The following is a 21,280-nucleotide window of genomic DNA, read 5'->3' on the forward strand; positions in this document are numbered from 1 at the left end:
GGATCAAGAGAGTAAAGATGGCCACTATTCTTTTCTATTTTTCTTACTGAAGCAATCTTATCTTCTCTTAGTTGGAAACTTGGCTCATTCAAGTACTTTTCTCCCTCCAAAGACCTCTTATCCTCTACGATCTGTTCCTGATCTTTCATTTCTCAATGAAGTAGCTTTAAAGTCATGTAACTTTCTCAAATCACTGGTTCAGTTAAGGATGCCTTCTTTTTTTTCCATATATTTTTATTGTAATTAATAGAAGGGTTACATTATATTCATCAGATAGAAGGTACAATACTTCACAAATATTGATACCCTTTCTCATGTCATGGTCCCCATTTCCCTCCCCCTCCCCCCACACAACTTGATTTCCCCTCTTCCCTCTCCTATTTCAAATAACCAATTAAGCATATATAAAATGTATCAGATAACAAGGTAAAATATTGTAACAGTATGAGATAACCAAGGGACAGCAAGAGAGATGAGAGATAACATAGTACATTAAGGACAACAATCACTCATTATATGGCTTTTGTTTCTATATCCGGGAGGTCCTTACATTTAGCGTCATATTATATGGGCTTATGAATCTAGATTTTGTTCTATTGTGAATCTCTGCTAGGAGAGCCCAAGGTTTCTACTGATTGTGACAAATGAGGGAAATGAGGCCATCAGTCATGAAAATATTCATGACTGTTAGATACTTTCAGTTGACATTTTTCCCTTTCCTATGAGAAATTTAAGCTCAATAAATTAAACACAAATTAACAAAGACAAATTCATTAACTTTAAAGTTTTCTTGGGTTCAATTTTTGTTTCTGTTTTTCTTTATTTTGTCACACTCAAAATGAACTTTTCCTTGGATTCACTAGTAATAGGGCCTCAGACTACAAATACTAACAAATATATCTTGCAGCACATTTGGCATACTTACAAGTTTGTATATAATTGGCTAGTAGAAACAAAGCATAGTTAGCAATCTTCTCTCAGTTAAATTCCAAGAGTAAAATAGTAGAAGTAGTGAAAGTTAGTAAGAAATAATGCTGAAAAAATATTTATTTGAAAAACTGAATTTTAGTCTTCTACTGAAGTTAATTTGATGTATTAATATGTTTAAGGAGTATATTTATCATTGTATGTTTCTTCAGTTTTGTGGGATTCATTGCCTTATAATCTTCCAAACCATTCCATGGGACTAGCATTTCTCTGATACCAAAACCTGACAAAGACATAGGACGGTGAAACCCTGTACTTGTATTTCCTGTGGATATGTTTTGAAAAATCTCAATAAAATTTTACTCAATACACTCTAATAAAGTATTTTAAAAGGGAAAAAAGAAATAAGAAAGAAATGATTGTTTTTATTTCAAAATCTACCGCCCTTGCTGGGCACTGGTGGCTCTTGTTTGTAACCCTAACAACTCAGAAGGCCGAGATCTGAGAATTGTGGTTTTAAGTCAGCCTGGGCAAGAAAGTCGATCAGATTCTTTTCTCCAATTAACTACCAAAAAAGCTAGAAGTGCAGCTATGGCTCCAGTGGTAGAACTCTATACTTGAGCACAAAAGCTCAGGGACAGTGCCCAGGCCCTGGGTTCAAGTCTCTGGGTTCAAGTCTCATCCCCCACATACCACTTAGCATCCTCAGTTGTATTGTCTTCTCTAATAATATGAGAACAATTGTGCCTTGGCACAAATAGAATCATATAGTAAAATTGTTATGACTCAAAAATTCCTTGACTCCAAGAGAAATTAGCCCTCAAAGATCCTTAAACTTTAAGAAGTCAAGAGGGTGCTGAAACACATCAGATTTGACCAGTAAACTGATTAAAAAATAGTTCTGAAATTAAGTTACTCCACTGGAAGTTTACCTTTTATACTACCAAATCAAATTTCTCATTTCTTTTTCATTCTTCTCTATACATATACTTCTCACTCTATGCTTTTCATTTTCAGTAACCCTCTATTTTTGACCAAGTCAAAGCCTTTCTTTATTTCATTCGTTCTTTCTTTCTTTCTTTCTTTCTTTCTTTCCTTCCTTCCTTCCTTCTGATCCACTTCTACTGTATGCCTGCCTTAATTTGGGGATAAGGGAGGTCACAGAAGCAGGATTTTGCTCATCGCTCTTCTCTATCCACTTCACAGAAATGTCCTTTCTCTTGAAGTTGTAGGCCAGACCTGTAGGTATTGTTCTTGGTTTTTGTGCTCCAATTTGCCTGACAAGGTAATGTCAGTTATTGATTTAAAGCAATAATTTGTTTGTTTGTTTTTGTTTTAATGTTTTTGTTGATTGTGGGGCTTGAACTTGAGGCCTGGGCACTGTCTCTGACACTTTTGCTCAAGGATAGTGCTCTACCACTTTGAGCCACAGTTCCACTTCCAGTTTTGTGGTAGTTCATTGGAGATAAGCATCTCAAGAACTTTTCTATTTGGGCTTACTTTGGACTGGAATCCTCAGATCTCAGCCTCCTGAGTAGCTAGGATTACTGGCATGAGCCATCAGCATCCAGCTGCTTTTTTATTTTTAAAGCTCCAATCTAACTCCTGTGGAACTTATAACACATTATGTGTTTATTATGCTTGTTTGTATGTTCATTTATATAGATTTATTTATTGTGTAACAAATACAACATATTATATATCAATATAATGTATGAATATACTAACCTATAATATATAATTATAGTATAACTTATATTTATGATAAATTAATATATATTCTATTATATATATTAAATACCAGCTTGGATGCCCTGCATTGAAACTTATTTTCCATACTTTTCTAACACTCTCATTCAAAGATGTGCACAGCACATTAAAGTCATCACATTTCAATCCTAGTGTTACAAGTGTGCTTGATATGTAAGAAACCATAGATCTCAACTCATACTAATTAGAGCTCTCAGTTTAGAAAGACATCAGTTTGCCACAATGTAAGACTTTATAGACAACATTCCAACACTAAACCTCCTTTGCAAAGTATCACTTCTAAGGGGAATTATGGAAAATTGCTTTTCAATCACTGGAACAAGTAAAACTATCCTTTCTAGAACACCATTCTCTGCAACTAATGTTTGTTTTACATCCTGTGTCATCTTAGCCGTTGGGTTAGCAATCTACAGCTTTTGACTCTCATTCCTGTCCACTATATCTTCCTAAACTTACTGTAATTACTTTAACAAATTGCTCAGACATTCAGCATATCTATCAATTTGCCATATCTGATACTCCAGCTTTAAGGCTGTTTAAGGCCCTGAGTCCTCTTTCTCTTCTGCCCTAACATCACTTCCTTTGTTCCCATCTATGACTGGTATCCAGGATCCGCTAGAGACGTAAAGACTTCTGTTTTACTTATTTATAGGGACTCAGGCTATCACTAAGCACAGCTCTCACTTTAAATTGGACTGCATAAATGTCTTCATGTAATTCTAAGACTGAAAATTAGGTCTATGTCCATTTTTCATTATTTCCTCCGCTCATGACAGGTACTTGTTTAGAGACCTGGGCATATAAAACAGAAAAATAGAGACTTCCCTCTGCAAAAATCCCACAGCATGAAAATCACAGTATAAAAGCCACAGGAAGGCTTAAAACAAACACAAAGTCCAGTCCCTGCCCTACCAAAAATGTGAACCAAGGGCAGTGCTTCCCACAAGATACACAACCTGAAATTATAAGCAAATAGCTAGGGCAAGCTATAGTTATTTGTATCAAGTTTTCTGTACTCCTTTTACCCAGATAGTCACAGTGAATCTTCCCCATTTTAATCAACTATGAAATCAGAAGGAAAAACTAGTTCCTCCTAATTACAGAACCAAGTGGCTAACACATGCTGAGATAAAACACAGAGATTAAGCCAGGAAGGACTTAAGTATTGCAGGGAGAGAAGGGGGGAGGGGTTTCCTTATGGTAGCAATTCTGCAGGTAATCAGCATATGGAATGGGAAAGAATAATCTCAGGATATTGGAATCCAGATTCTATAAGATTCTATATTTAAAAGAAACCCAAGTAAGGATACTATAAGTCCTGTCCTGAAATAGTCTTTTGCCAAATTACAAATACCATCTACACATACAGAGCTGGTAGGTGACACCTGTAATCCTAGCTACTGTAGAAGATGAGATCTGAGGATCCTAGCTCAAAGTCAGATGGAATAGAAAAGTCCTTGAAAACCTTATCTCCAAAGAACTACCAAAAAGCTGGAAGTGAAGGTGTGGCTCAATTGATAGAGAACAAACCTTGAGGAGAAAATGCCCCAGTACCAGTACAAAAGGAAATAAATATATAAACAAACAAGCACCATTCTCCATATTTTCCCAGTGCTACAATACACCAGTGTCACATTGAAATCAACCATAGTGGAAATACTTAAAATCTTAAAAACTGACACATACTAGAAATCAAAGTTGTTTTCTCACCTAGAAAGACTGCTTACCAACACGTCCTAGAACACAGGCCACATTGAGATTAAACACATACCAACATCCAGCACAGAAAAGCATGGAGAAGAGTAGAAAAGGGAAAGGCCCAACTCACATTGCACAAGAAAAATCAAAACTGAAACAGTGATAGTTCTTTTAGCCATGTTTGCTGAGGAACCTTTTCCACTTCCTGAACATTTTTATATACCCAGGTACACGAGCCCTGAATAAAATTCTATGTTCTTCTAAAGAGTAAACACATTTGATCATATACACTGATCAGTAATGGTTTCTTGTACCTCTGTCTGGGTTCTTCAAGTCCACTGTGGTACCAGAGTCCCCTACCCAGGAGTACAGACTGTTTCCTCCGCAGAGAATCACAGACAGGCAAAATAGATGCTTTTAGGTCTCCCCAGAAATCTTTCCAGCACTCTTGGATGAGACACGCTACAGATTTATGCCAGCCACAGCTGATCAAGATCTTTTGCACATAGGAGAAAACAGAAATCAGATATTTGGGAATTCAAACCATTACTGCTCTGAGGTCCCCAGTTAAGATAAATAAAAGCAGCCAGGTTCCGGTGGCTCATGCCTATAATCCTAGCTATTCAGGAGGCTGAGATCTGAGGATTACAGTCCAGTCAGGCCAGGCATGAAAGTGTGTGAGACCCTTATCTCCAATTAACCACCAGAAAAATCAGAAGTGGTGCTGTGGCTAAAGGGGTAGGGCAATAGCCTTGAGTTGAAGAGCTCAGGGACAGCACCCAGGCCAAGAGTTCAAGTTCCACAACAGATGGATAAATAAATAAATAAATAAATAAATAAATAAATAAAAGCAAATCATTGATAGCTAGAAGTTATCATGATTGCATTCTAGAGACATGCCCTTCCATACAGAAGAACACCCACAGAGTATAACAGCACCACTTGGTTAAGGGAGTTTTGCTTTGTGTTCCATATAGCTTCCTTTCTTTTCCTTCCTTCCTTCTCTCCTTCCTACCTCCTTCTTTCCTTTCTTTTTCCTTCTTTTTTTCTTTCTTGCTTTCTTTCATCAGTTATAAAGCTAACTGGTTGCTCTTTTACATTAACCTTCTCTAAGCACTTCTACCAGAAGTGTTTGGGAAGGTCACAGAAGGCCGAGATAATTGCCAGCTCTCCTGTTCCCTCAGGAGAATTAGATCCAATTGCTACTTCCTTCTTCTCTTTAAACATTATTTTCATCACTTGTCTTCTGGAAAGATATTTCTAGCCATCCCTTGTCAGTCTCCTTTGCTTGATCCACTTCTTGTTTCCCATCTCGAAAACCTCTAGCGCCCCAGAGCTCAGTCTGAGTCCGCTCCTTTATCCATGCTGCATCCTCGGATGAATTCCCAATACCACAGTTATAAATCTGGCTGCCATACTACTTACTGGTAACTCCAAAAGCTGTGTCTCATACTCTCCTGACCAAAACCTCCCGGTGACTTCCCACTGCTCATAGGTCTCAACGCAATGCCTTCCTTGATGGGAGACTAGGCCCAAATGATCTCCTATGATTCCCCTACTCCACCATGTCTGTCAACAAGGACTTCCTTGCTACTACAGAAACAGGTGCTGAGTGCCTACCTGCCTCCCAGCCTTTGTGTTTACTCTTTTCTCTACCTGATATTCTTCAAGTGGAAATTTATATGGCTTGCTCACTTCAAGTTTCTACTGAGAAAATGTCCTAGAGCTGTCTTCCCTGAACATTCTCTCCAACACAGACTCCCCTGTTTCTCTTTACCCTTACCTCCCTTTTTGTTTTTTCCTTATTTTTTCAATTGTCAATAACCCCCCACCTCACCACATCAGAATCTTTAAGACTGAGGTTTTTTCCCCCTTTTTTGGACCTGAGCACTGTCCCTGAGCTTCTCTGCTCAAAGCTAGCACTCAACTACTTTGAGTCACAGCACCACCTCCAGTTTTCTGGTGGTTAACAGTCTCATAGACTTTCCTAACCAGGCTGGCTTTGAACCATGATCCTCAGATCTCAGCTTCCTAGGTAGGTAGGATTACAGGCATGAGCCACCTAGCCAGATTTGTCTTGATCATTACAATCCCCATCATCCAGAGCAGGGTTTCCCAACTGTAATGACAGTAGTGGACAACACAGTTCTCTGGTGTTGGGACTGTCCTATACATTACCATTTTGCAATATCACATGCTCCAGCAGATGCCAGCAGCATCCCACCCCAAGTCACGACAAAATGTCTTCATACAGCAACAAATGCCCTATAGGAGACAATTCTCATTGACAACCACTCACCTGGCCAGATGTCTGGAATGTATTTGTTGAATAAATAATGAAGTACTGGTATCAAAGGGTAAGAAATAGTATCATTAGAACAATTCTCTGCAGTGTTTAAAGGTAATGGAGCTTGGCATGCACAAAGCTCTGGGTTCTACCCCTAGTACTCAAATAATCAAGCCAAGTGTCAGCGATTCACACCTATAATCCCATTGTAGTTCAAAGACAGCCTGGGCAGGAAAGTCTATAAGAGTCTTATCTTCAATTAATCACAGAAAAAGCTGGACATGGCAATATGACTGAAGTGGTAGAGCACTAGTTTTGAGCAAAAGGAACTCACAGTGACCAGACCCAGAGTTCAAGCCCCAGGATCAGCAAAAACAAATACATACATACATACATACATACATACATACATACATACATACATAATATATGGTGAAGTTCTGCATTGTTCAGTCCTGAGTGGTATTTCTGGAGAACAGAAACTTGTAGAGTTGTGTACCAGGTAGTCTCAAAGTATTGTTTTTCTGGGAGGATCAGGGCCTCAAATCTATCAGCATGGCCAGATTGCACTGAAATGTTATGGTAGTATGGCAAGGCGTTCCTCTTGAGGAATGTCCAGCAGCCGGCCCCCAGTAATAGCAGCTACAAGCAAAAGCTAGTGAAAAGCAATGTCTAAAAATTCTAGCATGCCATGAAGTGTATGTTTTTGCTTGTACTCCCTGTCTTGCTTAATGTTTTGAGACAAGACCTATCTATATAATCCTGGCTGACCCTGAACTCAAGATTTTCCTGATAGGATTACGGGCATAGGCCACCAATCAGTGTCATTGGGCTTTATATACAATCACAATGATGGATCCCTATGAGTAGTTGGCTCCAGGATACCCCACCGATACCAAAGTCCATAGATGTTCAAGTCCCTTATGGAAAATGGCATAAGCACAGACTTTAATTGCATTGTACTTAAGGAAAAGAGATTACTAAAGTAAAGCCCATGGCTATTTGATCTTCAGACTGTGCTTGTTCATGTAAATTATGCAAGGCAGGAAATGCTATTTAAAGTGGTTTTCTACTTCAGCATTCTGACAATTATTGAGAAAGAAAAGCAGTCTGGGAAGTGAAAGCTACTTAGAGGCTTAGTCCTGTCTGAATCAAATGACTGTTCGATTTTCAAAAGCAGAATCCAAGCCTTGCTTTTTCCCACCTTGCCTTAGAAATATGCAGTCAGATTTTTTAAATTGTTCTTCTATTCTCTCAACTGACAAGAGTGGTTTTGCTGTCATCCTCCACCATCATGAGTCTATGGTAAAAATAGACATCACATAAATTTGTATTATCGTACAAAGCACCATGTACTCAAGTTAATTTTAACTATCAGCTGAAATAAATCAAGCAGCTTTATGCTTATGACCCATTGCATTTTTTAATTATGCCAAAGCTGATTTGCTTTCCAGTATCTCAAAGAACAAAGGTCCTCTGCAGATAGTGAAAAATGCAATTAAATGGATCTGAATGAACATCTGCTATGGTAACTACTCTGAGGCAGAGAAGACCATCACCAAAGGGGTTGCTCTCAGTAGGAGTGAAGAAACATGGAGACAACCTTGGAGATCCTCTGTTCTTGCTGTGATGTTAAGACTCACAAAAGGATTTAGAATAACTCAGGGTCAAGTGCATTAAGAGTATGCTGGTAACATACCTCCTTTGCTCTGAGAATACCACTGTCTGTCATATTCCCGAGTGCATTTCTTCTACCACTGGGGAACCTTTTCTCTTAAAAGTGGGCACCTGAGTTGCCCTACCTCAGCATGGTTGCCTTGGGGGTGTAAGACAGGGAAGGATTCATCATAGAGGGAAGGTAACCTGTATTCAAGGAGACAGTAAGATACATGACATAAGCCATGAGCATAAGGTCAAGTCCCCCCAAAATTCTCTAGAGCCTCTCACCGGAAAGGACAACACAGGTTGAAAAAGACTTAGATTAAGATGAAAGACAACTGAAGTGATATTTATCTACCAGGTACTCAGTCCTAGACAGGCCTGTGTGTCACCAAGAGACCCTAGCTGAGAAGTAACTAAAGGCAAAAAGGTCTAGGGGCATAGCTCAAGTGACAAAATGTCTGCCTAGCAAGTGCAAGGCTCTGAGTTCAAACCCCAGTACAGGAAGGAAGGAAGGAAGGAAGGAAGGAAGGAAGGAAGGAAGGAAGGAAGGACTAAAAATAGATCTTAGGATTGTTACTACTGGGCATATATCTGAAGGAATATAAGAACATATATCCAAATCTATTGAAGCACTAACAGTAATATCCACAAGCCTTGGACTTATCCTAGGTATCCTATAACTTATATGCAGATAAAGAAAATGGAGTATAATTCAACTATGAAGAAGAATGGAATTACAATATTTGTAGAAAAATGGATGAAACTAGAGGTCATCATGTTGAGTGAGACAAGCCAAGATCAAAAAGTCAAACATTCAGGTGCAAAATCTAAAATCTAGACCCATTAGTCATTAACACCATCGCTGAAGAGGTGATATATCTTAATGATGAGAATGAGATGTGAGCATAAAAGAGAGTGTGGGGGCCAGCAAGAGGAAGGGATGGAAATTAAAGTCTGCTAGGGGTGAACACAATCAAAGTACATTATACACACACAGAAAGGTGTTTATATAAGATGTATATATATATATACATATATAGTAGCAGTAAATAATTGGTTATAAAAAGAGGGGGAGAGGGCTTAAAAGAGTATAGGGATGAATTTAATCAAAATACATTGTACACATCTATGGAACTATAGAATGAAAGTCCTTTGTACAACTAGTGTACATTACTCAAAAAGCAAAACAAAATAATAATGATAATGATGACAACAGGAAAACAAACCCCTATCTTACTTCATTTTTTATAAAGGAAATAAGATGATATCTCATTTGTAAGAGTTCTTAACCGTGACACAATAATACATGTATCCAAGACAGGCATTAACTTACAAAGGAACTAAAGCAACTTACAGTTGTATAAGACAGGGACACTCCCCAAATAAAGACAGTGCTTATGTACTAGAGTTGGATAATCTCAACCCAATTAAAAGAAAAGTTCTTTGAAAAATTGCATTCCATAAACAGAGAAGCAAATAGCACTAATCATCAACATAAAGTTAGCCAGTGATTGCTAACACCTGCCCGTTTTCCTTGTTGTTATGGGAGGGGAAACCACAGACAGAAGCAGCCAATGGAAATGCTGCAGATGCAGACGGACTGATGTGAGTACAATAACCAACCAATGGCAAACAGCACACTTCTCCTTTGTGCAAGAGGAGTTTTTGTCTGATTCTACTCAGCCTAAACTGCTTTTATTTTTGTTTTGTGGGGGGCTTTTGCCACAAAGACTTGGAAAGAGACAAAAAACATGAAAGGCAAGCTAATTCAATATGTTACATAAAGCAGAAGACAGTGCACACATGAGGCCATTTAAAAATGACTGAAAAAGAATTGGGTGTATAGTAGGAATTGAACAAAATTAACAACAATTTTGGTAACTAAAATATAGGCCTTTCTTTAATTTGATCCCACATTTTTTTTCAGAGCAACAATAACCTCTACAGTTCTGATGTTCAGGCCAGTCAATAAGATTTACTTACAATCAATTTTTTATTCAACTCATTATCAATATTACTGAGGTTCTAAGGCACCTTACCATCTTCTATAATAGTTCCCTATAAAATATTTTTCCCAACATAGACCTCAAAATCACCTAGCTGGTAAATGCCTTGAGTTTTAGGTTCGCAGAAACTCTTATATAAAAATAAAGTATGCAGTTTAGGCAGACACTGTCCCAGTCAAGTAAATTCTATTGCATAGCATGTTATTAAATTGCTTCCTTAGAATTTATACTTTCCAGTAATAATTATTTATAATGAATGACAATGAATAACTAATTACTTGATTACAAACTACCTTCCAAAATCATCTGAGATCAAAGTGTCTCTGGGCTTGTTTCATCTTTCTTACAAAATGAAAGGTTGGACCAAAGTGGTCACCAAATTGAACTTCAATTCTTTACAATAATAAACTGTCCTACTAAACATATTTAAACTACAGGGCTTTGCAGCTTGGAAGTTCCTCAAGAAGGAAACATAGAATTACCAGAAACCCAGCAATTTCACTTGTAGGTCAAATCCAAAAGAACAGAAAGCAGGCAACACAAGATACTTGTACTGTCAATGGGCATAAAAGTATTAGTTACAATAAACAAACATGAAATAACTTATGTCCATTAAAATGTGATATAAAACATGCACTGGAGCATTTGGTTATAAAAGACATTGTGCTAAGAATAGGTGGCTCACACCTGTAATCCCAGATGCTTAGGAGATTAATTTTAATACTCAACAAATATCCAGAAAAATGCTGGGCTAGAGTTGTGACGCAGGCAGTAGAGTGCCAACTGAGCAAGCAAGCTGAGTATGTATGACACCCTGTACTGTCAAAAAAAAAACGAACAAAAGGAATGAAGATGTCATATACACTACAACCTAGATACAGCTTTAAAAATGCATTCTAACTGAAATAAGAACAAATACAAATGAACAAATAAATAGTGATCGATCCCACTTACATGAAATATCTACTTATGATCTTATCCACTGGTTGACAAAGCATTGCCAAGTCTAAAACAGGCAAATTCACAGAGGCAGATAGTCTAGAGGTTGTCAGGACTGTAGGGAGGGGAATGGAGAATCATTGCTGTAAGATTTCTGTTGGGGTGATGAAAAAGTTTTAGAAACAGACAGTGAGTCGCTTCTCAGCCCCTTGGCTAAGATCAAGTGTAAAAGCAGACAGCCATGAGAGCTGTTAAGGATGCAATCAGTGCCACTGGTCTGTATGCTTAAAAATAACATGGAAAATGTTCTCTCATATATTTTTAACACAATAAAACATTTCAGAATTTAGCCAGGCACAGATGGCTTGAGCCTGTAATACTAGCTATTTGGGAGGCTAAAAATGGGAGGATTGCAGTGCGGGGGGGCAGCCCAGGTAGAAAAATATCTAAGATTTCCTTCTTAACCCATAGCAGAATGCATAGCTTCGTCCCACGCTATGTGGAAGGCTAAGATTGGGAGGCTAGCTCAGACAGGACAGCCTTTGAGACTCGGCAGCTACAAAGGAAAAGTCAGACGCAGCAGCATGATCCTTAAAAATACGTCAATTGCTACTCAGGCAGATGGTGAAAAAATAAGACCCTATTTTACAAATATCCAGCACAAAACAGGGCTATAGGTATGGCTCAGTGGTATCGTATTAGCCTAGCAAATGCCAGACTGTTAGTTCAAACCCCAGTACTGCCAAAATGCTTTTTTAATTATTGAATTGCTAGTATAAAGGTGATATACAGAGGGGCTACCATTTCATAAATCAACTAATGAATGTATTTCTTTTTGGACAATGTCACCCTTTCTCTCACTCTCTCCTAGTTTTTCCTTCACATCCTTCACGTCCTGTTGATTTTCAACAGTCTACTAAGGCAAAATGGTTTTCTTCAATTTGAATATTTGTTGTATCCAAGACATGAGAAAGGGTATCAATGTTTGTGAAGTAATGCACCTTCTATCTGGTGAATATAATGTAACCCTTCTATTAATTACAATAAAAATATATGGAAAAAACATACTTGTATTGTTATAAAAGTGAGGTACAGCAGGGTTACAGTTTCCTAAGTCGAGTCATGAATCTATTTCTTTTCTGTGTCATCCCTTCCACTACTCTCTCCCAGTTTTCCTCTCGTGCTCCAACCACAAGTTGTAATAGTTCATTTTCAACGTAGTGTCTACAGATGATTTTTAGTGTCAAAATGATTTTTAATATAGAATTTATTTTGTAGATAAAAAGCTTAGGTACTATCCATGCCATCTTAAGCAAATCTCATCTAATTTTGAGTTTCTTGTTCTACAATTGTTAATAAAAAAAAAGATCTACAACTGCTTAAAACTTGTAAGTGGGGAAAATTCCAAATTCTTGTTTAAACAATCTGATCAATTTCTAATGGCTGAAAGTAGAGATAAATTATTTTTCAAAAGATAGCTCTCCAAAAATACTGGCTGGAAAAAAGACAGCCTCTTCAACAAACGGTGCTGGCAGAACTGGCCAAACACATGTAGAACTAAAATTGGATCCTTATCTGTCTCCCTACACCTGAACCAACTCCAAATGGATCAAAGACCTTGAGGTAAAACAAGATACCCCGAAAATTTTACAGGAAGAAGTAGGAGACACACTTGGGTTCCTTGGCATAAGTCAAAACTTTCTTAATAAATGCCCAGAAACACAACAAATCAAAGAAAGTTTGGACAAATGGGACTGCATTAAACTTTATGGCAAAAGTCATAGCCAGCAAGATAAAAAGGAAACCTACAGAGTGGGAAAAGATCCTCACTTGCCATACAACAGACAAAGGTCTTATATTTAAAACATACCTACAGCTCGAGAAATTAATCTTCCAAAAACAAACCCTCAAAGAAACAACCATCCCATTAAAAGATAGGCTAAAGACTTAAAGAGAGACTTCTCTGAAGAGGAAGTAAAAATAGCCAATAGACACAAGAAGAAATGCTCAACATCTCTGGCCATAAAAGAAATGCAAATTACAACAACTTTGAGATTTCACCTCACCCAGTTAGAATGGCCATTATCAAGAAATCTTATAACAACAGATGCTGGCAGGGATGTGGCCAGAAGGGATCACTACTGCACTATTGGTGGGAGTGTAAACTTGTCCAACCACTCTGGAAAGCAGTATGAAGGTTCCTCAAAAGACTAAACATAGAACTCCCCTATGACCCAGCAATCCCCCTCCTTGGTATTTACCCAAATATCCAGAAATAAAGCCATACTAAACCTACCAGCACAACTATGTTCATCACAGCATTATTCACCATAGCTAAGATATGGAACCAAACCCAGATGCCCCTCAGTAGATGAATGGATCACGAAGATGAGGTGTATTTACACCATGGAATTCTATGCTGCCATCAGAAAGAATGACATTGCCCCATTTGTAAGGAAATGGAAAGCCTTGAAAAAATCATATTAAGTGAAGTAAGCCAGACCCAAAGAAACATAGGCTCCATGGTTTCCCTCATTTGTAACATTTAGTATACATTTAGGATTGTCCTAACAGAAGATCATAATAGCCAAAAGCTATATACATATGGCCATATAGGATGAGGTAACCAAAATAAACTCTAGGATATAGAAACAAGAGGTTTATCTTTGTGGTTGTTCTTAATGTCCTATGTGAAGCTATTTCTTTTTTCTTCTTTTCCCCTTAAGGTTTATCTCATGTTGTTACTATATCTGACTTTGGTACTTGGTATATTATATATACATTTATTTATGTATTTGAAAATGAGAAGTTTATGGAAAAACAAGTGGGAGGGGTAGGAGGAAGGAAAGTAGGAGAAAAACATGGGAAGGGGTAACAACATTCAAGAAGTAATGTACCCACTACCTGATGAATGTAACTGTAACGCCTCTGTACATCACCCCAACAAAATATAATCTTTAAAAAAAAATGAAGGCCTGCCCAGTTTGCAGTTTGTCAGCATCTAAACAGAATACATTATCACATCTTATAAAGACATAAGCCAATTACATGTAGGGTTAAACACTACAGGAAACAAAAAGTTTCAGGCACAAAGCAAGGCAATGCTTGGAGGAAGAGTCTGAACTTGTACTATGTTCTTCCACGCATTCTTTAACCACAGCAAATCTATTTCCACTTGGATGTGTTCAGTTAACAAGAGAGCTCCACTCCCATTGACAATAAAACCATCACATATCTACTTCAATCTAGGGATATTTCCTAAGAAATATCATGATTATCTGGGAAAAGGGGAAATAGGAAAACAATGAATATACTTTTAATCTGAAAATAATACTTAGAAATTATTAGTATTTGTTGTACGTGTGTGTGTGTGTGTGTGTGTGTGTGTGTGTGTGTGTGTGTGTGTGTATACCAGTGCTGAGATTTGAACTCTGGACCTGAACTCTGTATGTACCCATGGCTAGCACTTTATCACTTGAGCTACAGCTCCACTTTCAATGTTTGAGATGTTAAAACATTGAGATAAGAGCCTCACAGACTTTCCTGCCCAGTCTTTCCTGCTCCAAAACTTGATCCTTAGATGTCAGCCTCCTGAATAGGTAAGATTATAGGCATGAGCCACCAGGACCCAGTAAGTTATTCCTATTTTTTATTATCAACAACCAAACCTTGAGTCATACAGTGCTCTCACAGGAAATAGATTTATGGATCTTAATCCATTCAATCCTTATCCCAACTCCATGGTTTATGAACAATCACTATCTTCATCTGTAAGATGAGGAAATTGAGGGTCAGAGACCACTTTAAGTCACATCTGGTAAGGAAATGCTGAAATTATTGCACTTGGGCTCTAAGCCACTATTTCTTATATCAACCAAAGCTTTATTTAGCTTTCATCAGTGAGAACCAAGCCAAAGAAAGTTTTAATTCCTGGCTTGATTAGAACTTGTTGGATTAGTTATAAAAGGAGCAATTCTAATAAACATGTTCCCTAAAATAAAGACGATGAGAAATAAGGCCACTGACATTTTGGGGCATGAAATGGCTAGGAGGAGGTAAGTAGAAGAGAACCAGTTTGCTCCATAGTACTCATGAAGTTCAAAGAATCCAGCACTCTATAGACTTTTGCCAAGTGGAAGCCAGGCGTCCACAGAAGCACTGGAATGTTCATATTCCAATTGAACTTCATTTTCTTCATACCTTATAAAGATGGTGTAAAGAGGGGTTGCAGTATATAAAGAGTATATTTCTTTTGGAATAATGTCACTCCTTCCCTTGCTTTCTCCTAGTTTTTCCCTCCATCCCCCCTCACAAGTTGCATAGCACATTTTCAAGTGTCTCGTGATTACACTGCTGCATTTTTTCACCTTTTGTCCCTACATTTCTGTGCCATCCCTTTGCCCTCACAAAGAGAGATGAACAAACAAGACAGAAGGAAAAGAAAATTGAAACAGCAACAAAGAGAAAGCCTTTTGTTTCCATTTCCTGGTGTTCATTTCAATAAATATTGTTTTGTATGATCATATGCGCTTATGTATTGTGCCTTTGTCTTCCTCTCCCAAGAATATCCTCTTTGGGCTCACTGTGTGTGAATGCCTAGAGGCCTGTATAACTATTTTTTTAACCAAGCAGTGTGTTTACTTGTAGGTTTATAGGCACATTCTAGCAATCACAAATGAAGGAAATCATGCAACCTGCTTCTCTGGGTCTAGTTTACTACTTCATTTTTTGTAAGGAAGGCTTACTGAAGAAAGGTGGGAGAGTGGCAGGACAGATGTTCAAGGGCCTTGCTATCTTTAGTTATCGTGTCTATTAACTATTTATCAGGTTATAATGGTCAATATAGTTAGAGTCAGCCCATATGGTGGATTAGAGAGAAGCAATATAATATGTTCAATTGAATCAACAGATAAGACCAATGAGTCAGACTATCTTCATCCACTTAGCTTACAGTTCACTGCCTTTCCTGGTTCTGGTTCCATGAGCAACAAGATTCTAAACTAGTTCCCAGTTTCAAATCTGGACTTTCTTTTTGAGCAAAAATATAGACCTGACATTTGAAATTCATACAAACTAGTCCAAGATTATTTTTTTCCAAATTCAGCTTATGATGATTTATCCAGGAGAGATAAATCTATTTACTTGCTGAAAACAAAAAATTCAGTATCAGTACCCTTACGTTTGAGGCAGATCTTGGTCCAAACTAGTGAACACTATGCTATGAATTCCCTGTAGTCCTTCCTTATTAACTAAGATAATGGTTACTGTACATAGCAAACATATATGATTGATGAACGTTCATTGTTTTTCTCCCTATCCTCATCTCTAGACTTTATTTATTTATTGCCAGTCTTGGGGCTCGAACTTAGGGCCTAGGCACTGTCCTTGGGCTTTCTCAGGGCTGGTGCTCTACCATCTGAGCCACAGTGCCACTTCTGGCTTTTCCTGTTTATGTGGTACTGAGGAATGGAACCCAGGGCTTCATGCATGCTAGTCATGCACTCTACCACTAGGCCACACTCCTGTCATCTCTAGACTTCATTAATCCAGATTTTTTTAAAAAGATAGCAATAATAAAAAAAAAGTAGTAGCTCATGCTACATTATAGAATTATTTATTTAGTGCTGGTCCTAGGGCTTGAAGTCAGGGACTGGGCTCTATCCCTGAGCTTTTTTGCTCAATGCTAGATCTCTACCACTTGAACAACAGCTCCACTTCTAGCTCTTCTGGTAGTTAATTGGAGATAAGTCTCATGGGTTTTCCTGCCTGAGCTGGTTTTAAATAGAAATCTCCAATCTCAGCCTCCTGCATAGCTAGGATTACAGGTGTGAGACACCAGTGCCCAGCTTAGAAATCTTTTCTATCAATGAGAGGATCAGTCTCATGAGTGCTAAAAGAAATGACTTCTCTCTAACTTTTCATATTCTGAAAAATAGATCATTTCATTCAAAAAACTTTTTCAGAGATGACAAGAAATAATGGGCTTTTTAAAAAGGCCTGTCAGGAGTGAAAATGTAATTTCTATAGCTAAATGGGATGGTATAAGTAGAAGGGTTATATAGATTTCTCCAAGTCCAGAACAGGAAGAAAATCAGTATAATATATTGAAACTTCCACTGGAATGAGACACATGTAAGCTCCCTCACTCTCTTGTTAAACTAGTATATCCAAAGGACAAGTAGTGAATATTAAAAGAAACAATAAAAGTATTGGGGCTGATTTGTGGGTTGAGGCGATCTTAAGAGTAGGATCTAGGTGTCAGTGGTTCACATTTGTAATACTAGTTACTCAGGAGGCTGAGATCTGAGGATCACAGTTCAAAGCCAGCCTAGGCAAGAAAGTCCTTGAGACTCTTATCTCTAGTTATCTATAACTACTAAAAAGCCAAAAGTGGAGCTGCGGCTCAGGTGGTAGAAGGCTGGTCTTGAGCAAAACTAGCTCAGGAAGAGTGCTCAGGCCCTGAGTACAACCTTAGGACTGGCAAAAAAAAAGGAAAATTTTGTAATTAACAGCATTTAAAGAGTTATTTTCCTTTTTAATACTGATATGAAGCCACTTCACTTTTGCCACATCTTTGACACATAAAGCAAATTTTAGAAATATGAAACAACCAGCTTCAGGAAAATTCTATTTCCTGCTTGTCTGCATTTTTTGTTTGTTTAATTTTTTGTTTCTTAGTTTTGTTTTATTTCATTTTGGTTGTGGGCTTGATGAATTTTGATGTTGCAATTATAGCCTTCTTTGTGAGTTGCCTCGTGGCTCTGTGACAGCCCACAGCTGCCTCAATCAACCACATGCAGGCTGCTATAAAGACAATGCATGGAAAACCACATTGGCCACCAGGATAAATAGAAGAATGCATACCTCGTTCAAATTTTAACTGCTGATAAAGCTGAAACTGATCCACAGGTACCAAACAGGCAATCTGCAATCAGAGACATTAGAGAGAGGAGACAGATGTCAGTTATCATATAAAGCCTCATCTAAGAACATTTTACCTTTCTCTTTCTGGCTCAACTCACTATATCCTGACTCTACTAGCTCTCTGCAGAATTCAGACTCATCTGATATGCCTGCAAAAAAGAGTGCCACACTCCACTCCTCTGGACCTTCCTCTTATGCAAAAATATATACCTGCCGCTTGAAATTCATACAAACTAGTCCAAGATTATCTTTTATCCAAATTCAGCTTATGATGATCCACTCTGGAGAGATGAATCTATATGCTTGCTGAAAACAATAAACATTCAGTACTATTACCCTTAAGTTTCAGCAGATCTTGGTCCAAAGTAACAAACACTCCATCCCTCTGCAGTGGCTTAAAATCTGCCCCAGTTACTAAACTCACTGACTGCATTCCATTCTTCCAGCAGCAGTGACTAAAGCCATATATGTCAAAATAATACATTTGGACTTCCCACATTATATGTAAAATATATATGTATTATATATAAAAGACATTCCTCTTTTCTCTTTACATTCATTTAAGGAAATTTAAAAAGACTTTGCTGCCATCATGATGGCAATTTTAGCTATTCAGGAGGTTAACATCTGAAAAGGGTAGTTTGAAGCCAGACTGGGCAGAAAAGTCCCTGAGACTCTTATCTCCATATAACTGCAAACAAAAAAACAAAAAACAAAAAAAATAACAGGAGCAGAGCTGTGGCCTTGATTTGAAAAAGTCAGGCAAAAGCGTAAGGCCCTGAATTCAACCACTGGTAGCAACAAACCTCTCCCTCCCCTCCCCCACACACAGACTTTATATTTAAAGTTTTTGAACTTTAAAGACTATCGTCATACTATCTCAGGACTTGAAAACCTTGTCACTTAGGGAACAGTACTTTCTAAACAATATAAACAATTCTTCCACAAAAATGACTCCATGGTCCTCAGTTATCACATTGGCACTCCAGACCTTGTAGAAAAGATTGTACATAAGATATGTATTCTGCTACTTACTCTCTGTTTTTGTTTTGGATGGAAAGCTGAAGCAAGATTCCCAGTGAACAACACTGATTCACAGATAACTTAGTGACATTTCAGATTCATCATTTGAAAACTGTCTTTCAAAGGCAGATGTAGGAAAAGCTGGTGATTCTTAAGCTGTTAATTTCATTGACATGAAAAAAAATACTGAAGTTGCTTACAAACCCTATAACTGAGGAATGGAAGAGTTTTGATAATCACTCTCCAGAAATTCAGCAGGTTGGTACAGGAGACAATCTTCGTATTGACAATTCCAACTCTCTGTGTATACTGAGAAATAAAGTCATGATAGAGGCGTGATGCAGATGTTAAAGGGCCAAGAGTTCATTTCCTGCCTTTGTCACTGACCATTGTGCATGGACTGTAACTGGCCTAATTCCACTTCAACCTTAAAGTCAGGTTGACCTCAGTATGACATCATCTGGGCATAAGAACATCAGAAAAAGACCAGGAACCTATCCCCTTTCCCCACCAAAGCCATATGAGGTCATTGATTTTTACTGAACAGTCTGTACTCTCCTTAGCCCTATACAAAATCATCTGTGGACTGATGTTGACCTCTTTTAAAAGTCTGTCAAAAACCTTTTTTTTTTTTTTGCTTTTTTTTTTGCCAGTCCTGGGGATTGAACTCAGGGCCTAAGCACTGTCTTTGAGCTTTCTCAAGGCTACAGCTCTACCACTTGAGCCACAGTGCCACTTCTGGCTTTTTCTGTTTATGTGGTGCCGGGGAATCAAACCTAGGTCTTCCTGCATGCTAGGCAAGCACTCTACCACTAGGCTAAACTCCTGGCCCTGATTTTCACTTTTAAAAGCTAATCTCACTAATTTCTTTCTTCAGCAAAAAATTGAAATCATTTTGAGATCTTTCTTCCAGATTCCACCACAGTGGTGATAATTGCAATAAAGCTATAAATTAATCTGAAAAAAAAAGTCTGTCAAAAACCAATCTAAAACTTCTGACTTTTCCATGACAAGAAATTTACATAACAGTTCAGTTATGTAAAGGTTATGAGATGCAAGGAAACAGGAAATAAAATGTTTGACCCAGATAAAACGCTACATAGAAAAATTATATTGCAAGGTAGGGAATGCAGTCATGATATTCAATGCATAACCTATGAAAATAAGAAAATTTGGGCCAGGATTTTGGGCTAGTGGTAGAGTGCTTGCCTAGCATGCATGAAGACCCCAGTTTGATTCCTCAGTACCACATACTTAGAAAAAGCCGGAAGTGGTGCTAAGGCTCAAATGGTAGAGCTCTAGCCTTGAGAAAAATCCAAGGACGGTGCTCAGGCCCTGAGCTTAAGCCCAGGACTGGCAAAAAAAAGAAAAAAGAAAAAAGAAAGAAAGAAAATAAGAAAATTGAGGGGAGAAACAGGAGAAAATTATGAAAAGGGTGATTTGTTGAATGGCAACTCCTTTGTACAACTACTTAAAGATAATAAAAATATAATTTGAAAAAGAAAACACGATAGGACCAGACACTGTTAGTTCACACCTGTGATCCTAGCTGAGATCTGAGGACAGTAGTTTGAAGCCAGATTGGACAGGAAAAAAGCCAGTATTTGAACTGTGGCTCAAGTGGCAGAACTCTAGTCTTCAGCACAAAAGCTTAGGTATGGAGCTCAGGAAGACAGAAAGAGAGAGAGAGAGAGGAGAAGGAAGGAAGGAAAGAAGGAAGGAAGGAAGGAAGGAAGGAAGGAAGGAAGGAAGGAAGGAAGGAAGGAAGGCAGGAAGGGAAGAAAAGAGGGAGGGAGGGAGGGAGAGAGGGAGGGAGGGAGGAAGGAAGGAAGGAAGGAAGGAAGGAAGGAAGGAAGGAAGGAAGGAGGGAGGAAAGAAAAGAGGGAGGGAGGGAAGGAGGGAGGGAGATAATAGCTAGAAAACATCCATCTTCTTCAGCCTTGCCCTGTAACCTTCTGTCTTTTCCATGGGGAAAGCACTGGGATATGAAGGAGGTGAAATTGCTCAGAAGACAACATATACATGCAAAATTGAAAAAGATCAT

General features: G+C 38.1%; 1 protein-coding gene across 10 annotated transcripts in view; it reads right to left on the reverse strand.

Annotated features, from left to right (window-relative positions):
* The window catches only part of Rnf144b (ring finger protein 144B), a 129,790-nt gene that overhangs the window by 7,632 nt on the left and 100,878 nt on the right, over window positions 1-21,280 (reverse strand). For all 10 annotated transcript variants that reach the window (XM_090356325.1, XM_090356324.1, XM_090356322.1 and 7 more), the window contains one exon: window positions 18,154-18,214. In XM_090356325.1, the coding sequence (XP_090212451.1) occupies window positions 18,154-18,214 (61 nt within the window). The remainder of the gene's footprint in view (window positions 1-18,153; window positions 18,215-21,280) is intronic.

This window comes from Megascapheus bottae, chromosome 22 (assembly GCF_031878675.1).
Source record: "Megascapheus bottae isolate mThoBot1 chromosome 22, mThoBot2.hap1, whole genome shotgun sequence".
Lineage (NCBI taxonomy): Eukaryota > Metazoa > Chordata > Mammalia > Rodentia > Geomyidae > Megascapheus > Megascapheus bottae.